The 19,322-nt window shown below is 38.2% G+C and overlaps 2 protein-coding genes across 2 annotated transcripts; one reads left to right on the top strand and one right to left on the bottom strand.

Annotated features, from left to right (window-relative positions):
- The first annotated feature begins 87 nt into the window (after window positions 1-87).
- Window positions 88-6,809, top strand: LOC136254025 (E3 ubiquitin-protein ligase TRIM71-like). The gene is made up of 2 exons (XM_066046665.1): window positions 88-1,543; window positions 5,812-6,809. Exons 1-2 carry the CDS (start codon window positions 135-137, stop codon window positions 6,653-6,655), a joined length of 2,253 nt encoding a protein of 750 aa, XP_065902737.1. The 5' UTR covers window positions 88-134; the 3' UTR covers window positions 6,656-6,809.
- A 1,925-nt stretch (window positions 6,810-8,734) lies between these two features.
- Window positions 8,735-19,085, bottom strand: LOC136253634 (uncharacterized). The gene is made up of 12 exons (XM_066046298.1): window positions 18,876-19,085; window positions 18,399-18,782; window positions 18,297-18,303; window positions 18,155-18,191; window positions 16,994-17,046; window positions 16,822-16,944; window positions 13,806-13,972; window positions 12,863-12,929; window positions 11,021-11,407; window positions 10,024-10,149; window positions 9,754-9,812; window positions 8,735-9,362 (listed from the first exon to the last, which is right to left on the bottom strand). Exons 1-12 carry the CDS (start codon window positions 19,083-19,085, stop codon window positions 8,865-8,867), a joined length of 2,118 nt encoding a protein of 705 aa, XP_065902370.1. The 3' UTR covers window positions 8,735-8,864.
- Between the last annotated feature and the right edge of the window lie 237 nt (window positions 19,086-19,322).

Genomic DNA, 19,322 nt, shown 5'->3' with positions numbered 1-19,322 from the left:
CATGAACTCAGTTTTACGCACAGGCGCAATATATGCTTATACTAGCGCTTGTAGCTAAGCAACATGCCCGAACATTTCTATATTTAGTTACAGTTATTGCTGCAGCTGCATGCAAGCAACTTAACAATAGAAACATGGCGACTAACTGGGAAAAGGTTAAAGAAGAGCTGACTTGTGCAATTTGTCAAGATCTCCTGAATGACCCCAAGATACTCCCTTGTCTTCATTCGTTTTGCACTGGCTGCCTTAAAGAATGGTTGGGACGATTGCCCTACTTGGAGGCTTCGAAACGTGAGCTTGAGTGTCCACTATGCAGAGGAAAGGTTCCGCTATCTACTCCACGTGCTGTAGAAGAGTTACCATCGCATTTTTCAGTTGTTCGTCTGGTGGAGATCGTGCGTCTACAAGAACAAGCAAAGAGTAAGAAGGTCACGCCCATCTGTCAGAGTTGTGAAGATGGAGAAGTGGCAACGTCGTCGTGCAGCGAGTGTGCTATATTCTTGTGTGATTTTTGTGAAAAGGCACATCGAAAAATGAAAACCTTTAGCGGACACAAAATCCGCTCACTGGATGAGCTGAAAAAAGGCAGTGCTACTGATATTCCATCCATCTTACCAGAGAAGGTTGAGATGTGTCCCATCCACCCTACCAAACCACTAGAGTTGTACTGCAGGTGTGAAGATGTGTTGATCTGTCGAGACTGCATCATAAAGAAACACAAGGACCATGACTATGATGTGATCTCTGATGTTGTTGATGGTGAGAAGAAGATACTAAAGGAAGCTCTTCCTGGTATCCAGCAACTAATAGATGAAGTAGAAGGAGCCATCAATGGAGTAAAGAGTAAAAGACAAGATGTGAAGAACAGGAAAGAAGAAAATTTTCACAGGTTGGATGATACCTTTCATACCCTGCATGCTGTCCTAGATGAACGAAAGAGACAGTTACAACAACAGATCACACAGGATACAGAGGGAAAGGATAAAAGCTTAGCAGTACAGGAAGATGAACTGTGTTTCTTGTTAAGCCAGTTGAAGAGCTGTTGGAGTTTCATTGATGACAAACTACAACGAGGTATTAGCAAAGATGTGTTGGCCATGAAGAAATCAATGTTGGAGCGAAGAGATAAACTGAAAGAAATGAAGAGCAACACAAATCTAAATCCAACAGTTTGTGAGCAAGAGAAGATACAATTTTATGGCAGTCATCAAGTGAAGAAAAGGTTATCTTGTTTAGGAATGTTTACACCTATTGATATACAAAAGTGCACCGTAAGTGACATGAAATGCTTGTTTCCTTTTAAGAATTGTACGACCACCTTTTCTGCTAAAGCTAATGACTCACATGGTCAAGGGGTACCAAATGTTGCAAATTGTATGGAGGTTGAAGTTCACTACCGTGGTAAACCTCACCTTACTGAACTAGCTACAATCAAAGATACTGGACGTGGTCACTATGAAGTCTCGTATACCCCCAGGGTTGGTGGTGTCCACACCTTGTCTGTACTAGTGGCAGGAAAACCAATCCCAGGAAGTCCATTTAAGTAAGTTAATGTACAAATCTGTGACCTCACGTATTGGCACATTTTTAATACTTTTAACCAGGTGCTTGCCTACAGCCAGTCGCAGGCAAGCTATGAGTGTTCCTACTTTCCTAATAATGTGTGTGTGTGTGTGTGTGTGTGTACTTATCTATGCATATCTGTGCATGTACCCATGTTTGTCCGTATACACAGACTTGAGCAAACCATTACGTGGTGATAGGCTAATGAAGCCTGCTTTAGCCTCCACATAGGTACAGTATGCTTTGCTCTGAGGTGGTTTCTTTCTGCTGGTGTGAAATTTGGGTACAGCAACTCTACACAGTCTTTGTCAATAACCTTCTTATTGTGCTTGACAAGTGCTTAATTGCCTCTTAGGGCTTCAGAAATAGTGTAGATATCCATTTTTGATACCATCTCCATAGGTGTAGCAACCCAGAGGGGTAGGGGGGCTGGAGCCCCCTTACGATTTGTTGATTGTAAATTCAAAAAAGATCGAGGTACTCTAATAGAGCAGTCAGTTACTCTAATAAAGCAGTCACAATGTTCAGAAAAACAATGTAGCAAACTGTGAAGTTACAATTCACTTGTGAATAAGGATTTTATGTGCTTTATCAGTGATACAATTGATATTATTTAGTGGAGGGCAGCCATTCTTAGCAGGTGTCAACCTTTTTTTTTTTTCTCTTCAACACCAAACTAGAGCCCCCCCTATCTAAAAAATATCTTGCTATGCCTATGATCTCAACCCTTGCAAAAATAGACTTTAAATGTATCACGAAACTGTTGAATTCATCTTTATACTTCTGGAGTGATAATCAACTGTTATTAGATAGGTAGAATTCCTAAGCTCAAAGAGTTTTACAACAATATTTTCCCAAGGATGACTGGGCAATGATACATAAATCAGAGGCTTTCTGTTTTAGTTGTTGTTTTCTAACAGACAAGACATGATTGCACAAATTCTCAATTTCCCTAATAAGGTGAGACATGCATCCTAGAGTGTTGGATACTCTGGTGACCATGGTGGTTTTCTTTGAGTCAGGTGAAATTCCATGTTTATCTATCTCATTACCTAAAAAGGTTATGTAAGAATGGTAAAAGCAGGGTAGTATGGAAAACCCAGAACGCCGGAACAACCCGGATCAGCCGGAACAGTGTTATTTTTGCGATTGGAATCACGTGCAAGCACTAGCATGCCAGATTATAAAGACTCCACAGTGGAATGAACGAAATTTGTTTGCTAATATGTTCTACAACATTGCTATTATTCTTACTTGTAACAAATCTGTAGGGTACAACATGAATTAACATGAGAGTGATCGTTAATTGGAATACGCATTAAATCTTTTATCTGAAAACCATCCTTCTCAGCCAAAATTTCATCTAAGCATTCCTAACTACACAATCGCTACAATCCCAAGAAATAATTTGCTACACTTAACACAAGCCAGCTAGCCTACTGGTGGTCAGTGACCTAATTTATTAGAGGCATTCTTCAGTACAAAAATGGATTGTAGCGACTTAGCACAGTACTAGCTAGAAGTTGCATTATCTTTGAAATCATTTGGTTATTAGTTAAGAGTATGGAGTGTAGTTGAGATAGCTGGATTGGTTTAGGATGCACGGTTACGTGCACTGATCCTAATTAACGCTCGCTTTTCTGTTGATTTATCTTAGATCCTGCAGATTTGTTTCAAGTAAGGATTATATAAATGCTATAGAACATATTAACAGACAAATTCTTCTTTTAATATTAATAATCTTGCATGTGCTAGTGCTTGCACGTGACTCCAATCGCAAAAATAATGCTGATCCGGGTTCCGGCGTTCCGAGTTTTCCATACTCCCGTAAAAGCAGTATTTGTTTAAAGTACTAGACTGATAAGTTGTGAGATATCACGTGTGGTTACACTTAAGCCAAATTTTGCATTTTAAAATGTGTAATGGCTTTGTGGTTAATGTAAATAACAACTATATAGTTGAATTCCTAATTGTTCTATGTATAGCAAGTAATTTAATATATAGTTTTATGGGCTTATATTGTATGGTTTATAAGTTAGAGCAGTCGGTTAGAGCTTCTAAAAATTTGCTAGTGAGTGGGTTACACTATTTAATGATTTTCTGTTTTTCACTATACATATCACATGTATTTTTACTACCACACGTATTTCCCATTACTAAAGATTTAACCATTATTAATGAAATACTGAGCATGTACATTTCAGTTTTTCAAGATTGCCATACAATAGCTACTGTGCATTGTGCATTGTAGCCAAGAGAATTGTGCAGTAAACTCTATGAAAATTAGCATTTGCAAAAGTTTAAAGAAGTTGAACCTCATGTGGGACTAGACTCAAGGATGACTAGTATATGTAGCCACATCTGAAGTGGACCAGAATCTTGTGGTTGCAAGTGTGGTTGTTACTTTAGAAGAATACCAAGTTATATAATAGTTAGACACCAAGTCCAAGGGAACAAGCAATTTAGTAACCCTGATGGCTCAAAGTTGTAGCATCCCGAGCGCAGCAAGAGCGCTACTAAGGGGTTACTAAATTGCTTAGTTCCAGTTGGTCGCGGTGTCTAACTTATTTAGACTATGGTTTTAAAGTACGCCTTTATAGCCAGAGCATGAGTGTGGGATGAAAGAGCAATGCAGAACAGTGGAACAGTTCTTCCTGTATTCCATACAGCGCCCACAAAAATAATTATTTGATCGGTAACCACAGTAACAGCTAGAGCTACAGTAGATACGCCGCTTAGTCTACTATATATTTGGCCAGAATTATTTGCAGGACACGGAGAAGAAGAGTATTACAGTATTATCAAGTACTGCAGTATGCCTTTCGTGTTATAATTCTTTATCATGTACAAAATTGCTTGAGGGCGGGTTTCTAAGTGAACATGTATAGGTGGCTAAGTGAGCATGTCAGGTGACTAAGTGATTTAGTAAACCTGTATATGAGCCATACCATAGTCTAAACGTATGTAGAGTCATCCCTTAGCTAACTTCCAGTTGTGCGAGAATATGAGTATGAAAATAAGCCTACCAGCTCACTATATTGTGCCAGTACTATATATGGATAAAGGTTAAGACCCACCCTCCCACACTTTACATTTAGAATTTTACAGAAAATCACCAAATAGTGGCCTAAACTAGTGCATTTTAAAAGTTTTTTAAATTGAAGTAGCTGGAGCTCCCTATTGATTTTCTGATTTTAAGATTGAAATGCTCTAATAGGACAGTCACTGCACAATTGTGCATTGGGAGTTTTTATTGTGAACAGTGTTACAGCAGTGGTGGAGGAAATAGTTGATGTGAGGAGTGGCTGAGCAGAGTAAGCAGCGGGGGTCTGGGGGGCATAGCCCTCCAGAAGCTGTAGCCATTTAATTTTCACAATGTCTCAAAAGTTCACCAGAATTAATTTATAGGTGCAATTTGTGCATTTCAACTAAACTAGAAGTTTTTGTAGTCAATGCAAGCTATTTGCAGTTAATAAAAATTGTTGTATGACAAACACAACATGGCTGTGTGTCACTTGCTACATATGTGGTTGCATGTCAGATGCACAGAAAATGTGAAGTTGTAAGTGGACTGTACTGTAGATACAGAAAGTGTTTAAAACAACACCTGTGAGATACTGTATACTGTAATAATGCTAAGGAGAGAGACACACTGGTTGGTTGTTGTATTAGAATTTCGTTTCAATATGACTGCTTTATTAGAGTAAATAATATTCAGTGACTGTTCTATTAGAGTTTCTGACTGCTCTATTAGAGTATCTCGATTTTTTTAACGGAATTGTGCAATCTGCAGATTTTCCTACTGTTAAAGCTTTTATAATCACCTCAAAATGCTAGCATAATTCCTGATTCCTACACATACCTTTAATATATTATGCCCGAAATTATGCTGGCATAATCGTATCTGTCAACCAGAGTACACGGAAGTTATAGCGCCTTGTTTAAAAGACGGTGTTATTCTATACGAAACGGGCGTAACCTATTCGGAAAACTGGAATATCTTATACAAGTTTTGATATGCTAACAACAGTACCACAATTTCAGTGAACAGCAAACACCAGTTAAATGATTAATGTATTGTTAGAATTTTGTTGCTTGTGTAGAAAGTATGAACTGCTGATAAGAGTTTATCCCTCACAAAGTGATTTGTATTTTGGTGAACTATGAAATAGAATTTGATTATCTTTCAATTGTAAAATAACATTGAGGTAGCCTTAACATTCACTAAATTATTGTGTATTGTCTTAGAGTGACAACAACATTGAGAGACTACACTAAACTTGAAGTACAAAATTGTCAACTGATCACACAATATGGAGGGAAAAAGTTTCAGTGGCCTCTTGGTGTTACAACCACCACTAATGATGATGTTGTTGTGGTAGACAATGACAATAAAGATGTAGTGATACTAAATAAAGATATGAAGTTGATCGGATCATTTGGCCAAGGAAGTGGAGATAGTAAACTGAACCATCCTCTAGGTGTAGCTGTAGGTCACAATGTAATAGCAGTTAGTGAGTATAGTGATCATGTGGTGAAGAAGTTTACTCTACAAGGAGACTACCTATCAAAGTTTGGCTCCTGTGGCAGTGGAGATGGCCAATTCACTAATCCTCAAGGACTAACATTTAATAGTAAAGGTTTACTATATGTGGTGGACCGTAGTAACTATAGAATTCAGCTTTTTGATAACAATAATAAATTTTTATTCAAATTTGGCTCCGAAGGATTTAATCCAGGACAGTTTCAGGATCCATGTTATATTGCCCTGGACAGCAGTGACCAAGTGTATGTGACTGACTATGATAGTAGTGGAGGAATAATTGTGTTTAGTGAAGATGGTCACTTTATTAAGAAGATCAATTGTAACGAACCTCATTCCATTTGTCTTACTCCTGATGATTATATAATAACTAATGATGATGACACCCTCACAGTGTTCAGCCCCACCCACCAGTTGATTACTAAGTTTGGAACATATGGAAGTCAAAGAGGACAATTCAATAACATCCTTGGTATAGCAGTCAACAGTGTTGGTACTATCTTTGTTACAGAGGAGGACAATCATCGTCTTCAAGTTATTACCACTTGACATTATTATCAGTTATGACCCAATTGTAAGTATTGTTTTGTATATGTACAACTTCTACACACAAACCTGTAATAGTATTACTGTGTGATGTACTTTTCTATAGTTTTGTATTTTGCTTTAATATCAAATGAGGATTAAAGGGTTTTAATGTGGAGCATGATAACATGTATGGTATCTATAATCTCTGGCTATCTGTACACAGGGTGTATATGTAGTATAGTCAGTTAGTGGTCACACTGTAGTTGTTTCATCCCCACAACCAACTTTAAAACACTTTACATGCATCAGAAATGTTTGCTAAAAGTACAACTTTCTCTTGAGCAGTACAAATAATTTGGTGATAGGAGAGCGGCACAGTGTGAAAGTTGTGTCATTTGTGATGAAACTTTCCATAATATAGTAATTGTATTCCTAATGACATCCATTTTTTGATAGTGCCATCTCTGACTTGACCTTTGGTCACCTTTACAGCCATCTTTGTACTGAAGATTTTCTTTTCATAAGGTGGGGTAGGACAAGACTATGTCAAGGGCATAGCAGAGGGGTTTGGATGTTCAGACGAACCCCTCTCAGAGGCAGAATTTTTTTTTAAATCACACCAATTCTTACAGTTCTGGAGCTCTCTGTGGTACTGCAAAATCAACACCTTTCGTGATAGTAGCAAAGATAATTGGGACACAAAGGAGGACACTGGTATATATAAGTCCATGAAGAATGCATTGTACGTACTACGGTATGCCAAAAGGCACATGTCCGGCTGAAGCAACATCAAACAGTAAAAAATCAAGTCCGTAACCTTAGCCATTATTGAGTTACGCTTGACATTAGTCAGCAGAAAATTCCATTTAATATATATAATATATATTTAAAATTCCACATATAGCAACTTGTTGAAAGCATTTCAGGTAGATCTGAAGGACCCAGCTCAACTTGTACATACTATATTTGGACACGTGTTACCATGGCAACCACACAAAAATTATGTATATTTATGGCTTTCAGTTTCATTAGCAATGATTTTGTAACTGATGAAAGCTCTCACTAGGCTTGACATTTAATAGGACCAGATTTTAAAAAAAAATGTTTTTAAAAAGTTACACTGTGGTTTCCATAGGTTTTCGAAAATATATAGCTTTTCACATATTGTAATTTGCTTTTTTTTGTTGTAAAATATTTTTGAACTTGTACGAAAATTTCTTACACAAAATTTTTTTTACGCAAGATCAAACTACTCTAATAGAGCAGTCATTCAAGTAAATCATGTGAAAATATTTTTACACAAAAAATTTTTTTTGCACGAAAATAAAACGAATTATGGTACTTAAAAAAAATCTTTTACTAATTTTCTGAAAGATCAGGCCTGTCTAATTCAATAAGTGGGGCTTTATGAAATTTTTGTTTTACGACAGTGAACTCAGATTACAGATTTTTGTTACTATTTATAAGTGTGCTTTGAGACACTGCAAACATTTATAACCACAATAAAGTATAAATCTGACCGAATTTTGGAAAATCAACCACATGGATGCATTTGACACTTAGGACCAAATAACAAGCTTTATAGTGCAAACCTACTTGTTATTGATTGTAAGCCATTCTCAATACCTTAAATTACTAGAAAATTCTAGAAATATTTTTATAACTCTGCTCCAAATAGTAACCCACTAAACATGAATATTCTCACTTGCACCCATTTCCAAAATTTGGTTGCAAATAATACTAATGAGCAGATCAAGGCATGAAAACATAATCAACAATGTAGAATATATTTAATGGGATATAGAATAAATGTGTGGGTGGGTGAGTAAATAACTTGTAAGTTTATGCCTGATATTCTACATGGACAATGATGTCAATGATCATGCACTTTCCGACGTGCACAAAGAAATAACTATATGGTGGGATTGTACTTTGTGTTTATTATAGCAACAGGAAACAACACCATAATACTAGGGAATGTTTTGTTGTCTGTCACATAAAATGCACTTATCTCTACTGGCTTTCCTTGTTAACATGAAAATATTAATGACAATTCATTAGTATAGTTCTTGTTGCATACCTACTTTGCTCTTACACAAACAGGTTTTACGGGTTGATATTACCGATGCTCCCAGAGGGATTTTGTATTTGTAGGCATTATTCCTACAGTTTTTATTTTCATTGAAAACTAATAAAAATGTATGTGAAGTTGACAGATATGCCAGAAGATCTATGTATTGTGATGATGTTGATGATAATTAGAGTGTCTACTGTTTCTCTGATAACTACCTGATGATGATGCTGCTGCTTGTAGTCTACTGTAGTGTGGACCAGTGTAATGATGTGATGAATAGTTCATTATAGTGGTGACACTTTGGTTGGGCTTGTTATGACTCTTACTAGCACCAACATGTCTACTGGTGTCTTGAACACTTGTTGTAGTCAGTGGGTTACTCTGAGAAACACAACTACCACTAGTAAACTTTGCTGTATTGTTCTGTTTTGGTTTACCAACAGCTGACTGTTCCACAGTTTCTCTCCCCTGAAGTTGTTGAGGGAATTTAGCTTGAGGATTTGGTGCCGGATTGACAGTAGCAGATTGTTGTGAAGCATTGTCTGGTAGTAGTCGTGTGTTGTGGAACTCCAGACCAGATGGAGGAATGCTACAGTCACCATTGCTACACAAATCCAGCCATGAGCTCTTCAAAGACTTCGTACCTTGCATCTCCTACACAAAGAGAAAAGAGATTAAAAAATCTCACTATATTAGAAACTTGCACACATACACACGTTACAGAAATACGCTCACAACTCACATTCAAAACAAGCCAACTTCATGCAGCATGCTCAACGATGCTCTGGCTCTATCAAAGCTTGGTCATTCACCATGTAACTCAACACACATGTACGCAGACAGACAGACACACAAACTAAATTTAGTACACTCCCATATGCATGCACACAAAACAAACCAGATTTTTTTAGTTTTGTATAAAACTGTTCTCAGTCACAAAGTACATCTGTACATAATATACAGTCATTTGCATGTAAACATAAAATTCTCTGAGTAAACATTTCAGTTATCTTGTAGCTGTTTGTCTCTTGATGGTACAACTTGCCTTGATGATGGTCTGGTGGTACTCAGTAGCATATGATGAAAATAAGTTGAAATCAGTACCTGTGAAATATAGAAATACTATAAGTGTACTTGGTATGACAGTGGCTTATTCAGCCTCTCCAATTAATCACTATAACATAAATAATTTATTAAGCAAACATTCAAATTACTTTTTCAAACACTGATTTAAATATATGTACAATCAAACTGTAGATTTACAGCTCTACACTTGTAGAGTTACAGACAGAAGTACACCAACTCAGACACATACCAAATGAACTGTTATCACTCCACAGATTGTATTCTCCCTTGTTGCGTTCACCATCAATTGGATGAGTAGCACCAGCAGTATTTCTACTGGTCACTGGGGCTGAATACCTCATACCAGTACAATAATCTACAGTACAATTAGGTTAAATAATACACGTGTGACCTGCTCTGTGATAAACAGTCCTATAGGTCTCTTAAAGCTGTCTGTCTGTCTGTCCATTGATGTCACCCACTTTTGCATGCTGAAATGATTCTGTCAACATTCACGTGGACTTTCAATGCAGCTTATAACAGTAATCAATCAATCATTGTCCACAACACATTGGATGCAAGGGTGTAGTGAAAAACACATTGAAATTCTTAGTGCCAACCGCATGGAGAACCGTAAGCAAACAACCTAGCTATTCAAATTATTCATGTCTTCTTTTACAGACAACTTGTTAGAGGTGCTTTCTAATCAATTCCTTTCATCCTTTCTTTTGTTTGGTAACCCTTTTGTCATAACTTTTTTACACTTTCAAGCATTGTTCGGTATGGTAAGTCCTGCACCATAGAGCAGATATCAGTACTAGTGTACCTGTCAATACTTGATATAGTTGATAAGATCATGTAACAATCAGGTTGCCTTGAGGGCGACTTCAAGGGTAACTTAATGTAGCAACTGTATCAATTTGTGCTTAAGCTGTACCACATGTGTAGTGAAACAGTTGTTGTTTGAAACCCACACCTCTTGCTCACATGTCAGACAGACAAACATAATGCTAAAGGAGATTGATATACCCTTTTAATAAGATTTATAAAAGCTATTACTCAGTCAAAAGGTAACTCCCCACCCCTCCAAGTGCTAGCACTGTACCTTTGTGCCTGCATCAAGTTGCACTCAAAAACTGTACATCATACAATACATTTACTACAAAAGAGCATTATACAGTGTGTCCTGTGTACACTTGTGTGTATTATAATGTACATAGTGTACACATCACAAGCTCACACTATACCTAGAAATGGTTCAGGATTGGATGGGAACACAGTGGGCTGTGGTTGATGATGATGTGAAGCAGTCACTGGTTCCCTCATCATTGCTCTACCACCAACACAACCTACACTACTACTGTTAACAGAACCACCTCTACTGTCACTACTATTGATCAAATCAGGCCATCCACTCTGCATGGTGGTAGTGACATAGCTGAGGGAGGGAATATCAAATGGAGATGCAATGACATGTCTGGAGCTGGTTACTGCAGGGCGGTGTGTCAGTGGGAGGGTAGGTCGTGACTGGGCATGTGGCATCATCGGCAGTGAAGGTGGAGGTTGAACTTGTTGAGTAGGATATGATGAGGTGTAGTGTGTGTTGTTGTGAGGAAGTGGGTACTGTGCACCAGCTATAGAACAGACAAGTCATTAATAAACCATCATACATGTAGTACATATATCTTACTACTATTACACAGTACTATATGATACAGTCTATTACAGCATAATTTTTATTTTCGTGCAAAAAATTTTCGTGTAACAATATATTTATATGATTTACATAAATGACTGCTCTATTAGAGTAATTCGATCTTGTGTAAAAAATTTGGTGTGAGAAATCTATGTACAAGATTTGCATATGAAAATAACAGGGGAAAAAGTAAATTACAGTAGTATACAAGCATAAGGAAAACTTGGTAATTTTATACCATAGGGAATAAATGTTCACTAGTATATCTGCAGGTGTAGGCGACCTCCTCCCTTGTTTCCCTACTTTTTTCTATGATCCCTAATCGAACTGAAAATTTGTTTGTTAACTTTTTTGCAACATCACTATGACTAGTGAATCCCCCATACCACATCACAAGGAAGGATGGTGCCAGAGATAAAGTTTACATCTGAACACACACCCCAGTTATCAATTACTGTCTCGAAATTGAAGCGGCCACTACACTTTGCTTTCAGCCCATTATACAGCTCTACTAATGAAGAACAGTAGGAGAAACACATTGGCAATCAATCCAATCACCACAAAAAATATGGACGATTTGCATGCCCCAACCATCAATTACTGACTCAAAAGTGAAATGGTCATTATGTTTCGCTTTCACCAGGAGCTTATGAGCCGCCGAAGGCAGCGAAGGAGCTTGAAACTTACGCTGCCTGCTGGGTGCTATCGAAATCCAAATTCATTAGCAATTAGTTTCCATATAAGGAAAGCAAAATCTCATTAGTAGACACCGTGTGCTAATAGTGAACGACACTTGTAGCAATTTATTCAAAAAACGTGACGTATTTGGATTGTGCTGGAACCGAGTTTCATGCTCCTTCGCCAGCTCATAAGCTCCTGCCTTCACCGATTTTCAGTCCATTACACATTACAAACAAAGAATAGTATTAGAAGCTTCTCTGCAATCAATCCAGTCAGCATGGAAAACACGGACGATTCCCATTTACAGCATCACACTACTGCAAATCGACACCTTGGGCTGTCAGTAAAAAGAGATGGGTCACAAAGAAGGACAAAGGTCAGTCCACGATGTGTGCACTGTATGTACTGCGGTACGCAAGGCACATCTTGGGACTTGGAACAGTGAAAAGTCAAGCATATAGCTTTAGCTGTTATCGAGTTACACTTGCCTGAAGGCATCAGGCAGGCAGTTAATCAGTAGAAAATTCCATTAAATAAAAAATCTCAAAATTTTGTAACAATCTAATTTGGGGTCATCCTGAAGGCACTTTTGGGCTTGGTTATACCTAACCAATACTGCCAAGATGATATTGTTTAGCTGGTTTTTGGGTGATATTTTCGGCCATAAAACCCAAACCTCCATGATCCCTAACATTACATAACATGTACTTACAGTCAATACTGATGTTAATCCCAGGTAGGAGAGCACGTAACTGGTTCTCCATTGTGTTATTATTAGACTGAAATGGAAAATCAAAGAAAACAATGTACATTTAATAAGAATGCAAGCTCCCTGTAGAGCCTATACATACACAAACCTATCCTTATAAAGCAATGTGATGTGTTGTGCAACCAAAAATAGCATGCGGGTATGTAACTGACAAGTGTACACACAGGAACCAAAAAATTAAGATTTTCATGCTCTTTAAATCTCATTGCAACATCAAGTACCTTGCAAGCATTTAGAAACAAACCAGCATTGACCCTTGAAGCTGTATAAAAAGTTTGAAGAATGTGCGTCTACACAAAACATGTCTTATATGGCCAAGCAGATATCAAAAGAAACCTTATTCATTGAGATATTAGAAGAAAGCCAATAACCTGGCCACTGTAACAACTGGGGATTACTTGGTTATAAAGCAATGAACAGCAACTGGTTTTATTACAACAGCATATTTCATGCTTTGTAATCGTAGCCCGGATCACATGAGCTGTATGTATGACCTTACTCACTACTGAATGTCAAAGCGGCTAATAGTTATTTGAAGTGAATCGGATCAACTGGCAATGAGTTACTAATCATATATAAAAGATTTGTGTGCTTATAAACTTCCATTCCCTGTTTTGGTCCTCATACTTTTGGTGTAGGGTAAGTCCCTAGGTATCATTTTAAGGCTTATTACATCATGAGTAAAATACTTACAGCACTTTGTAGTGGCCGATATGCAATTCAAAGGGTTAATAAGAGATGTGATATCAAATGTGGTGGTCAAGAAATTACTACATTGATATTGTCACTTTAACATCATGACCACCACCTTTGATATCACACTTTGAGTAATCCAACACAATGGCACACACAATAATACACTCCTAGCTAGCCACACAATACTTACAGCTGTCGGAGGATGACTGCGAGGGGAGTGTTGTTGCTGATGGATGGGTATGCCATGATATTGTAACTGATGAAGTTGATCATTGGTGATGGGACCATAGTTGACATATGCTGCAGCCGCTTGTCTCTGTGGATCTACAAATGTGCTGGACAATGGTTGACTGTGTCCTGGAACATTAAACATTTCATGAATGCTGTGTGCTTATTTATGTACATGTGTGTATATGTGTGTATAGTGAGTAATGTTTGTGCGTTTGTGTGTGCCAGGTGTTAACTAGGGAAGCAGCCCACCCAGATGTAATGCCAATGGGTACCTGGTGTAAACTGGGGAAGCAAATGCTAACTGTCCTTGTCTTGCTTAGAGGTTGTTGTGGAACTTCCAAAGTTCCGCGACTTCTCTCCATGACACCTGGATGGATGGCCCTCCTGCAGGTGATTAGTTCTGCCCCAGGAGAATTCGCCTGCAATAGACTCAAGTGTCTGAGTGGTGCACAGGAATCCCAGTGGTGGTTCACTGGGTGACAATAGCTGTGTTTTGCAGGGCTGCCGGAGGCTTTGCTTTGTGCGTGCTGACTCCAAGCACACGAGTACAGCACAGGTGTCTCAGTGTTGGTTCACTGGGTGACAATAGCTGTGTTTTGCAGGGCTGCCGGAGGCTTTGCTTTGTGCGTGCTGACTCCAAGAACACGAGTACAGCACAGGTGTCTCAGTGTTGGTTCACTGGGTGACAATAGCTGTGTTTTGCAGGGCTGCCGGAGGCTTTGCTTTGTACGTGCTGACTCCAAGCACATGAGTACAGCACAGGTGTCTCAGTGTTGGTTCACTGGGTAGGCGTGCCAGTTAGCTTTTGTGTGTGTGCACACGCGTGCATGTGTGTGCGTGAGGGAGGAGAGAGCGCAATGTTGTCTTCAGGTCAACTGGGTCTGACCCAAATTGTGCATTGGATAAACATGTGTTGAATATTTATATACATAGCCAAATATACAAATACACAAAAATCAATAAATAGAATTTTCAACTAGAGTAGGGACCATAGCACATCAATAAAAAGTACTGAAAAAAGCTGGAGTAGTGCACGATATTAATCACAGTTAAACAATAAGAAGTGTTATATCCCTACTGTGCTCCAAGGTACTCGGAAATGCACAGTAGGGGTATAACACTTCTTATTGTTTTACTGTGATTTAACTACTCCAGCTTGTTTCAGTACTTTTAATCAATGTGCTATGGTCCCTACTCCAGTTGAAAATTCCAATTTATTTTATGTACTTGTTTGTTAGCTATAATTATTATGACTAGTGAACCCACACATACCGCATCTGAAATGGTGCTATGCGCCCTACCCCAGCTATATCAATTATCGTCTGAAAAGTGAAGTATCTGTTGTCAGCTATGTTCAACCCATTGTTACACAGCATTTCAAATCAAGAACTGTTCAAAAAGCCCCTCTGCAATTCATGCATACCAAAAGACAGAAATGGTGCAGCGTACCCCAGTTATATCAATTATCGTCTGAAAAGTGAAGTATCCATTATACGCTTCATTGTTGGTTATGTTCAACCCGTTATACAGCAGTACGAATCAAGAACTGTTTGAAAAACACCTCTGCAATTAAAATAGCCACTATGAAAAATACGGACGGTTTCCGTTACGAAGGGAAGCCAACACATGGTACCACCAAATCAACACTTTTCACTGTCAGCAAAGATGAATGGGACACAAAGCAGGACACTGGTAAGTCCATGAAGAATGCATTGTACATACTGCGGTATGCCAAAAGGCACCTCTCAGGCCAAAGCGATGCCGAACAATAAAAATAATAAAAAATCAAGCCCGTATCCTTAGACATTGTCGAGTTACGCTTGTCTGAAGGCATCAGTCAGTTACTCAGTCAGTAGAAAATTCCGTTAAATAATTTTCTTTTCAAATTCCATAGCAACTTGTTGAAAAAGCATTTTGGGAATTAGCTTTGCCTAACCAATACTGCCTCATCGTCGTCAGGGAAAATTGAGGCTGGTTTTCGGTAGGGCTGAGCGATTGTGAAATTTTGCTACCTTCACGATTGTAAAATGCAACTTATCACGATTACGATAACAATCACGATGTCATATCTCTAATCTTTACATGCATCAAACTATTGTATATGCACAACTTCATATAAATTACAAAACAAGGTGAAATTGTGTACAACTGATCAGACCAGCTATAGTTCAATACAAACAGTATTCTGAATAATAGTGTCCTTAGAAATTCAATGGTTTGTAACAGGTAAGCTTTTCAGTAGTAAGATTTATTCACATAATGAACAGTCTCAGAAGTGTAGGCTTGTTTTCCAGATCAAGCGCTTCCACAATAGTATGTGTCACCATTTGAATTTGTTTACTTGTGATGTCACAACATCACGATGTTCATACAACACATATCAACATCACAATGTTCAGAAACAATCACGATTAATCCCATAATCAATATAATCTCCCAGCCCTAGTTTTCGGGTGATGTCATTTTGTGGGCCACGTCTACTCCTTTGTGGTCCCTACTATACAGTACTACCGTATTGTATGGTACTCTTCCAGCCTTGTATGCCAATAACTTGTAGCCCTACAAACAGAAAGATCGATTTGTAAAGCAAATATTGGGAAATAAATTACAGGTACTTAAGAACGCAATGATATTTGCATCATGTTCGCCATGAATAGGGAAATTCATTGCTGGGTAAGTTTATCCTTGCATCACCTTTCTTCACTACATGTACCGGGTTGAAATCAATGAAAAAAGATTATACAAGTACCTGAAATGCTACTGTTCTAATGAAACTGTTTCAAATCTAGATTACTAACCGGGTTGGTGATGTCGATTTGGTTTTAACCCTGGTGTCAGTGTGGCTGAGAGTGCATCTGTCTGGGTATGCTTTAGTGTGGTCATGTGTGCACACATGTGTGCAAAAGTAGTACAGACACAGTGTCATCCAGTGATGTACTCAAACATATCAACATATCTCACAGCCTATTACTCACTTTTTTCAGTCTTCATGGTATCAACCACAGGAGGAGGAGGAGGCTGACTATAAACAGAAGTGACTGGTTGTGATGTTAACATGTCCTCAAATCCTTTTGATGATATACTCCATGGATCAAACCCTATTGTAATTACACTGTGAACAGTGAAATTAATGATACAAATACTGACCTAACTCATCATCATCATTTCGTGTACTGAAGTCAGGCCAGTTCAGTTCATAACTGTGTACATAGAATATAGTAGATATATAATTCAGTGTGTAGTGTACGATAGTGTACAATAATATACAGCAGGGACGTAGGAAAATATTTAATTTATGGGTGCCCTATGCAGTACCACACCTAATCCAGTGAGCAGCTTGTGGGGGTTCATACGTGCGTTCATCAAATTGCTGTTTTCAAGTGCATGGCATGGGTAGATACAGTTGCTACCTCTACCTGTATGTATACAGAATAGCTAGCTTATCAGTCATTTTAGCCTACAATCGCTCCATGCTACTCTTTAGCTACGATGCATGTATTGATTGTGGGACTTCAGTATCACTTGCCATACAACCCTCACATAAGGATGCTTCAACCATAGATTCTTCATCTCATAATTAGCAACACTACAATAAACTGAGAGATTTCTTGTACTGAATTGTACTTGTGTTGAAACGTGTCTTGATCACTCTGTGATCACAAAATCATCATGACACAGGTTCGACCACTCAGACTGTGACACAGTAGGGGCACCGTTTCTTGTAACCAGCCTCTACGTAGCTCTACCACAACCTGCTGAGTGGTCCTAAAGACTTCTCTCGTGTTGTTTACTTGATTCCTTCGTTGTAGTTGTATCCCAATAAATTCGAGCACTGATTATTCAGCATTACCTACTAAAATAAAGTTGCTAAACAGCTAGTCGTCTTCAGTACTGGCCATTTCATGAGGTCTGTATACAGGCCAACTCCAAACTATCATTACTTTGATGTGACAACAAAGTGGCACCATTCGTTTTGGGCGGGCACATCTCTGTTTTTCAGATTTAAATATAGTAACTTGTACTCTATGGAGTTATTTTTAGAAGTCAGACTTAATTAAATGGGTAGCACTTATTTTCCATGCAAGAACTTGCTGCAAGCGTTTGCTACAGTCAAGCTGTGGAGCCGTAGTGGATAGAATCAAAATATTTTCAGCAGATGGAATCACTGACAAGTTAGAAAAGGAAGTATCAGTGTGCATGGTTAGAAATATTAAGGGTGCCCAAGCACCCAGCTTCCTACGCCCCTGTACAGTATCACACAAATTGCAATAACACTTTACAATGTGGAAATGGTGCACAAACACTTACCTAGTATTGTACTGATTTCTGGTTAATTGTGATACAACTACAAATTAAAGATAACAATATGAAATGGAACATACTTGCCTTCAACGATGATTTCTTAACTTGAGCCAAACAGAATTAGCATAAAAATAAGTCACATGCATACAAGGACGCTATCACATAGTCACATACAACGCACACATGCATGCACACTCAGAGTCACACGTGCACACACGCACACACAAACATACACACAATTGCAACTTACCATTACAGCATTAGTGTGTGATGGTTGTTTAGTCAGTCCGGGTGGGGGTGCCTTCACACCTCCGGTAGGTGGTACCTTACGCTCCACAACATTCTCAGTCTTCACTATAGCAGCTACTTGTCCTTCATGTGGGACCACACTTTCAGTAGGTAAAACAACATTATCTTTCTTCTTCTTATGAACATCACCACCAACTGTGCTCACTTTAGCAGTGTTCTCTTTAACTAGCTTAGGAACATTATCATGTTTAACAGGAGATGCTCCACCACTTGTATGTCCACTACTTTGCTTCGATTTGTCTGCAACATTTGAAGTGTTTTTCTTGTCTTTGGACTTTTTAGTTGCCTTATTACTACCAGACTTTGGCTGCTGTCCCTTGTGGGACTGTGATGGTACACTCTCCTTGCCAAAATTTTGAGATTACTTGTGATTTCTGCTGCTATTAGAGTCACCACTACTTTACCGTTCTAACATAACATCACCAGTACTAGCAATAGCAACGTTACTATTAATAGATGATGGTTCTTCATTCACAATTTGATACATAGCAGAGTAATTGTGTTGGCCAGTGTTAGTGAGGTCATAGCCTCCACTGTTAGTCAAAGAAGCAACAATACTATTGTCGTGTATACTCAGTGATGACATGTCTTCTATACTCCTTATTTCACTACTGTTCTTCACTGTCATGTTACTATCATTGGTATTAACATCAGTTGTATGTGGTGCTTGAGTGATGATGGGTTTTGGGTAAGGCTGAAATGAATAGTACAAATATTTGTTATTCGTTTGTTAAGAAATATTCGTATTCATTAAGAAATATTCGTTATTCGTTAAATATTCGTTAATCGGATAATGTACACATTTAACCTTGAAAACATTTTGACAACTGAAAACTGTCATTTTAAAATATAATTTTTCATCTTA

This window comes from Dysidea avara, chromosome 4 (assembly GCF_963678975.1).
Source record: "Dysidea avara chromosome 4, odDysAvar1.4, whole genome shotgun sequence".
NCBI lineage: Eukaryota > Metazoa > Porifera > Demospongiae > Dictyoceratida > Dysideidae > Dysidea > Dysidea avara.
Note: the sequence above shows the minus strand (reverse complement) of the source record. Positions and strands in the feature narration are given on the sequence as shown.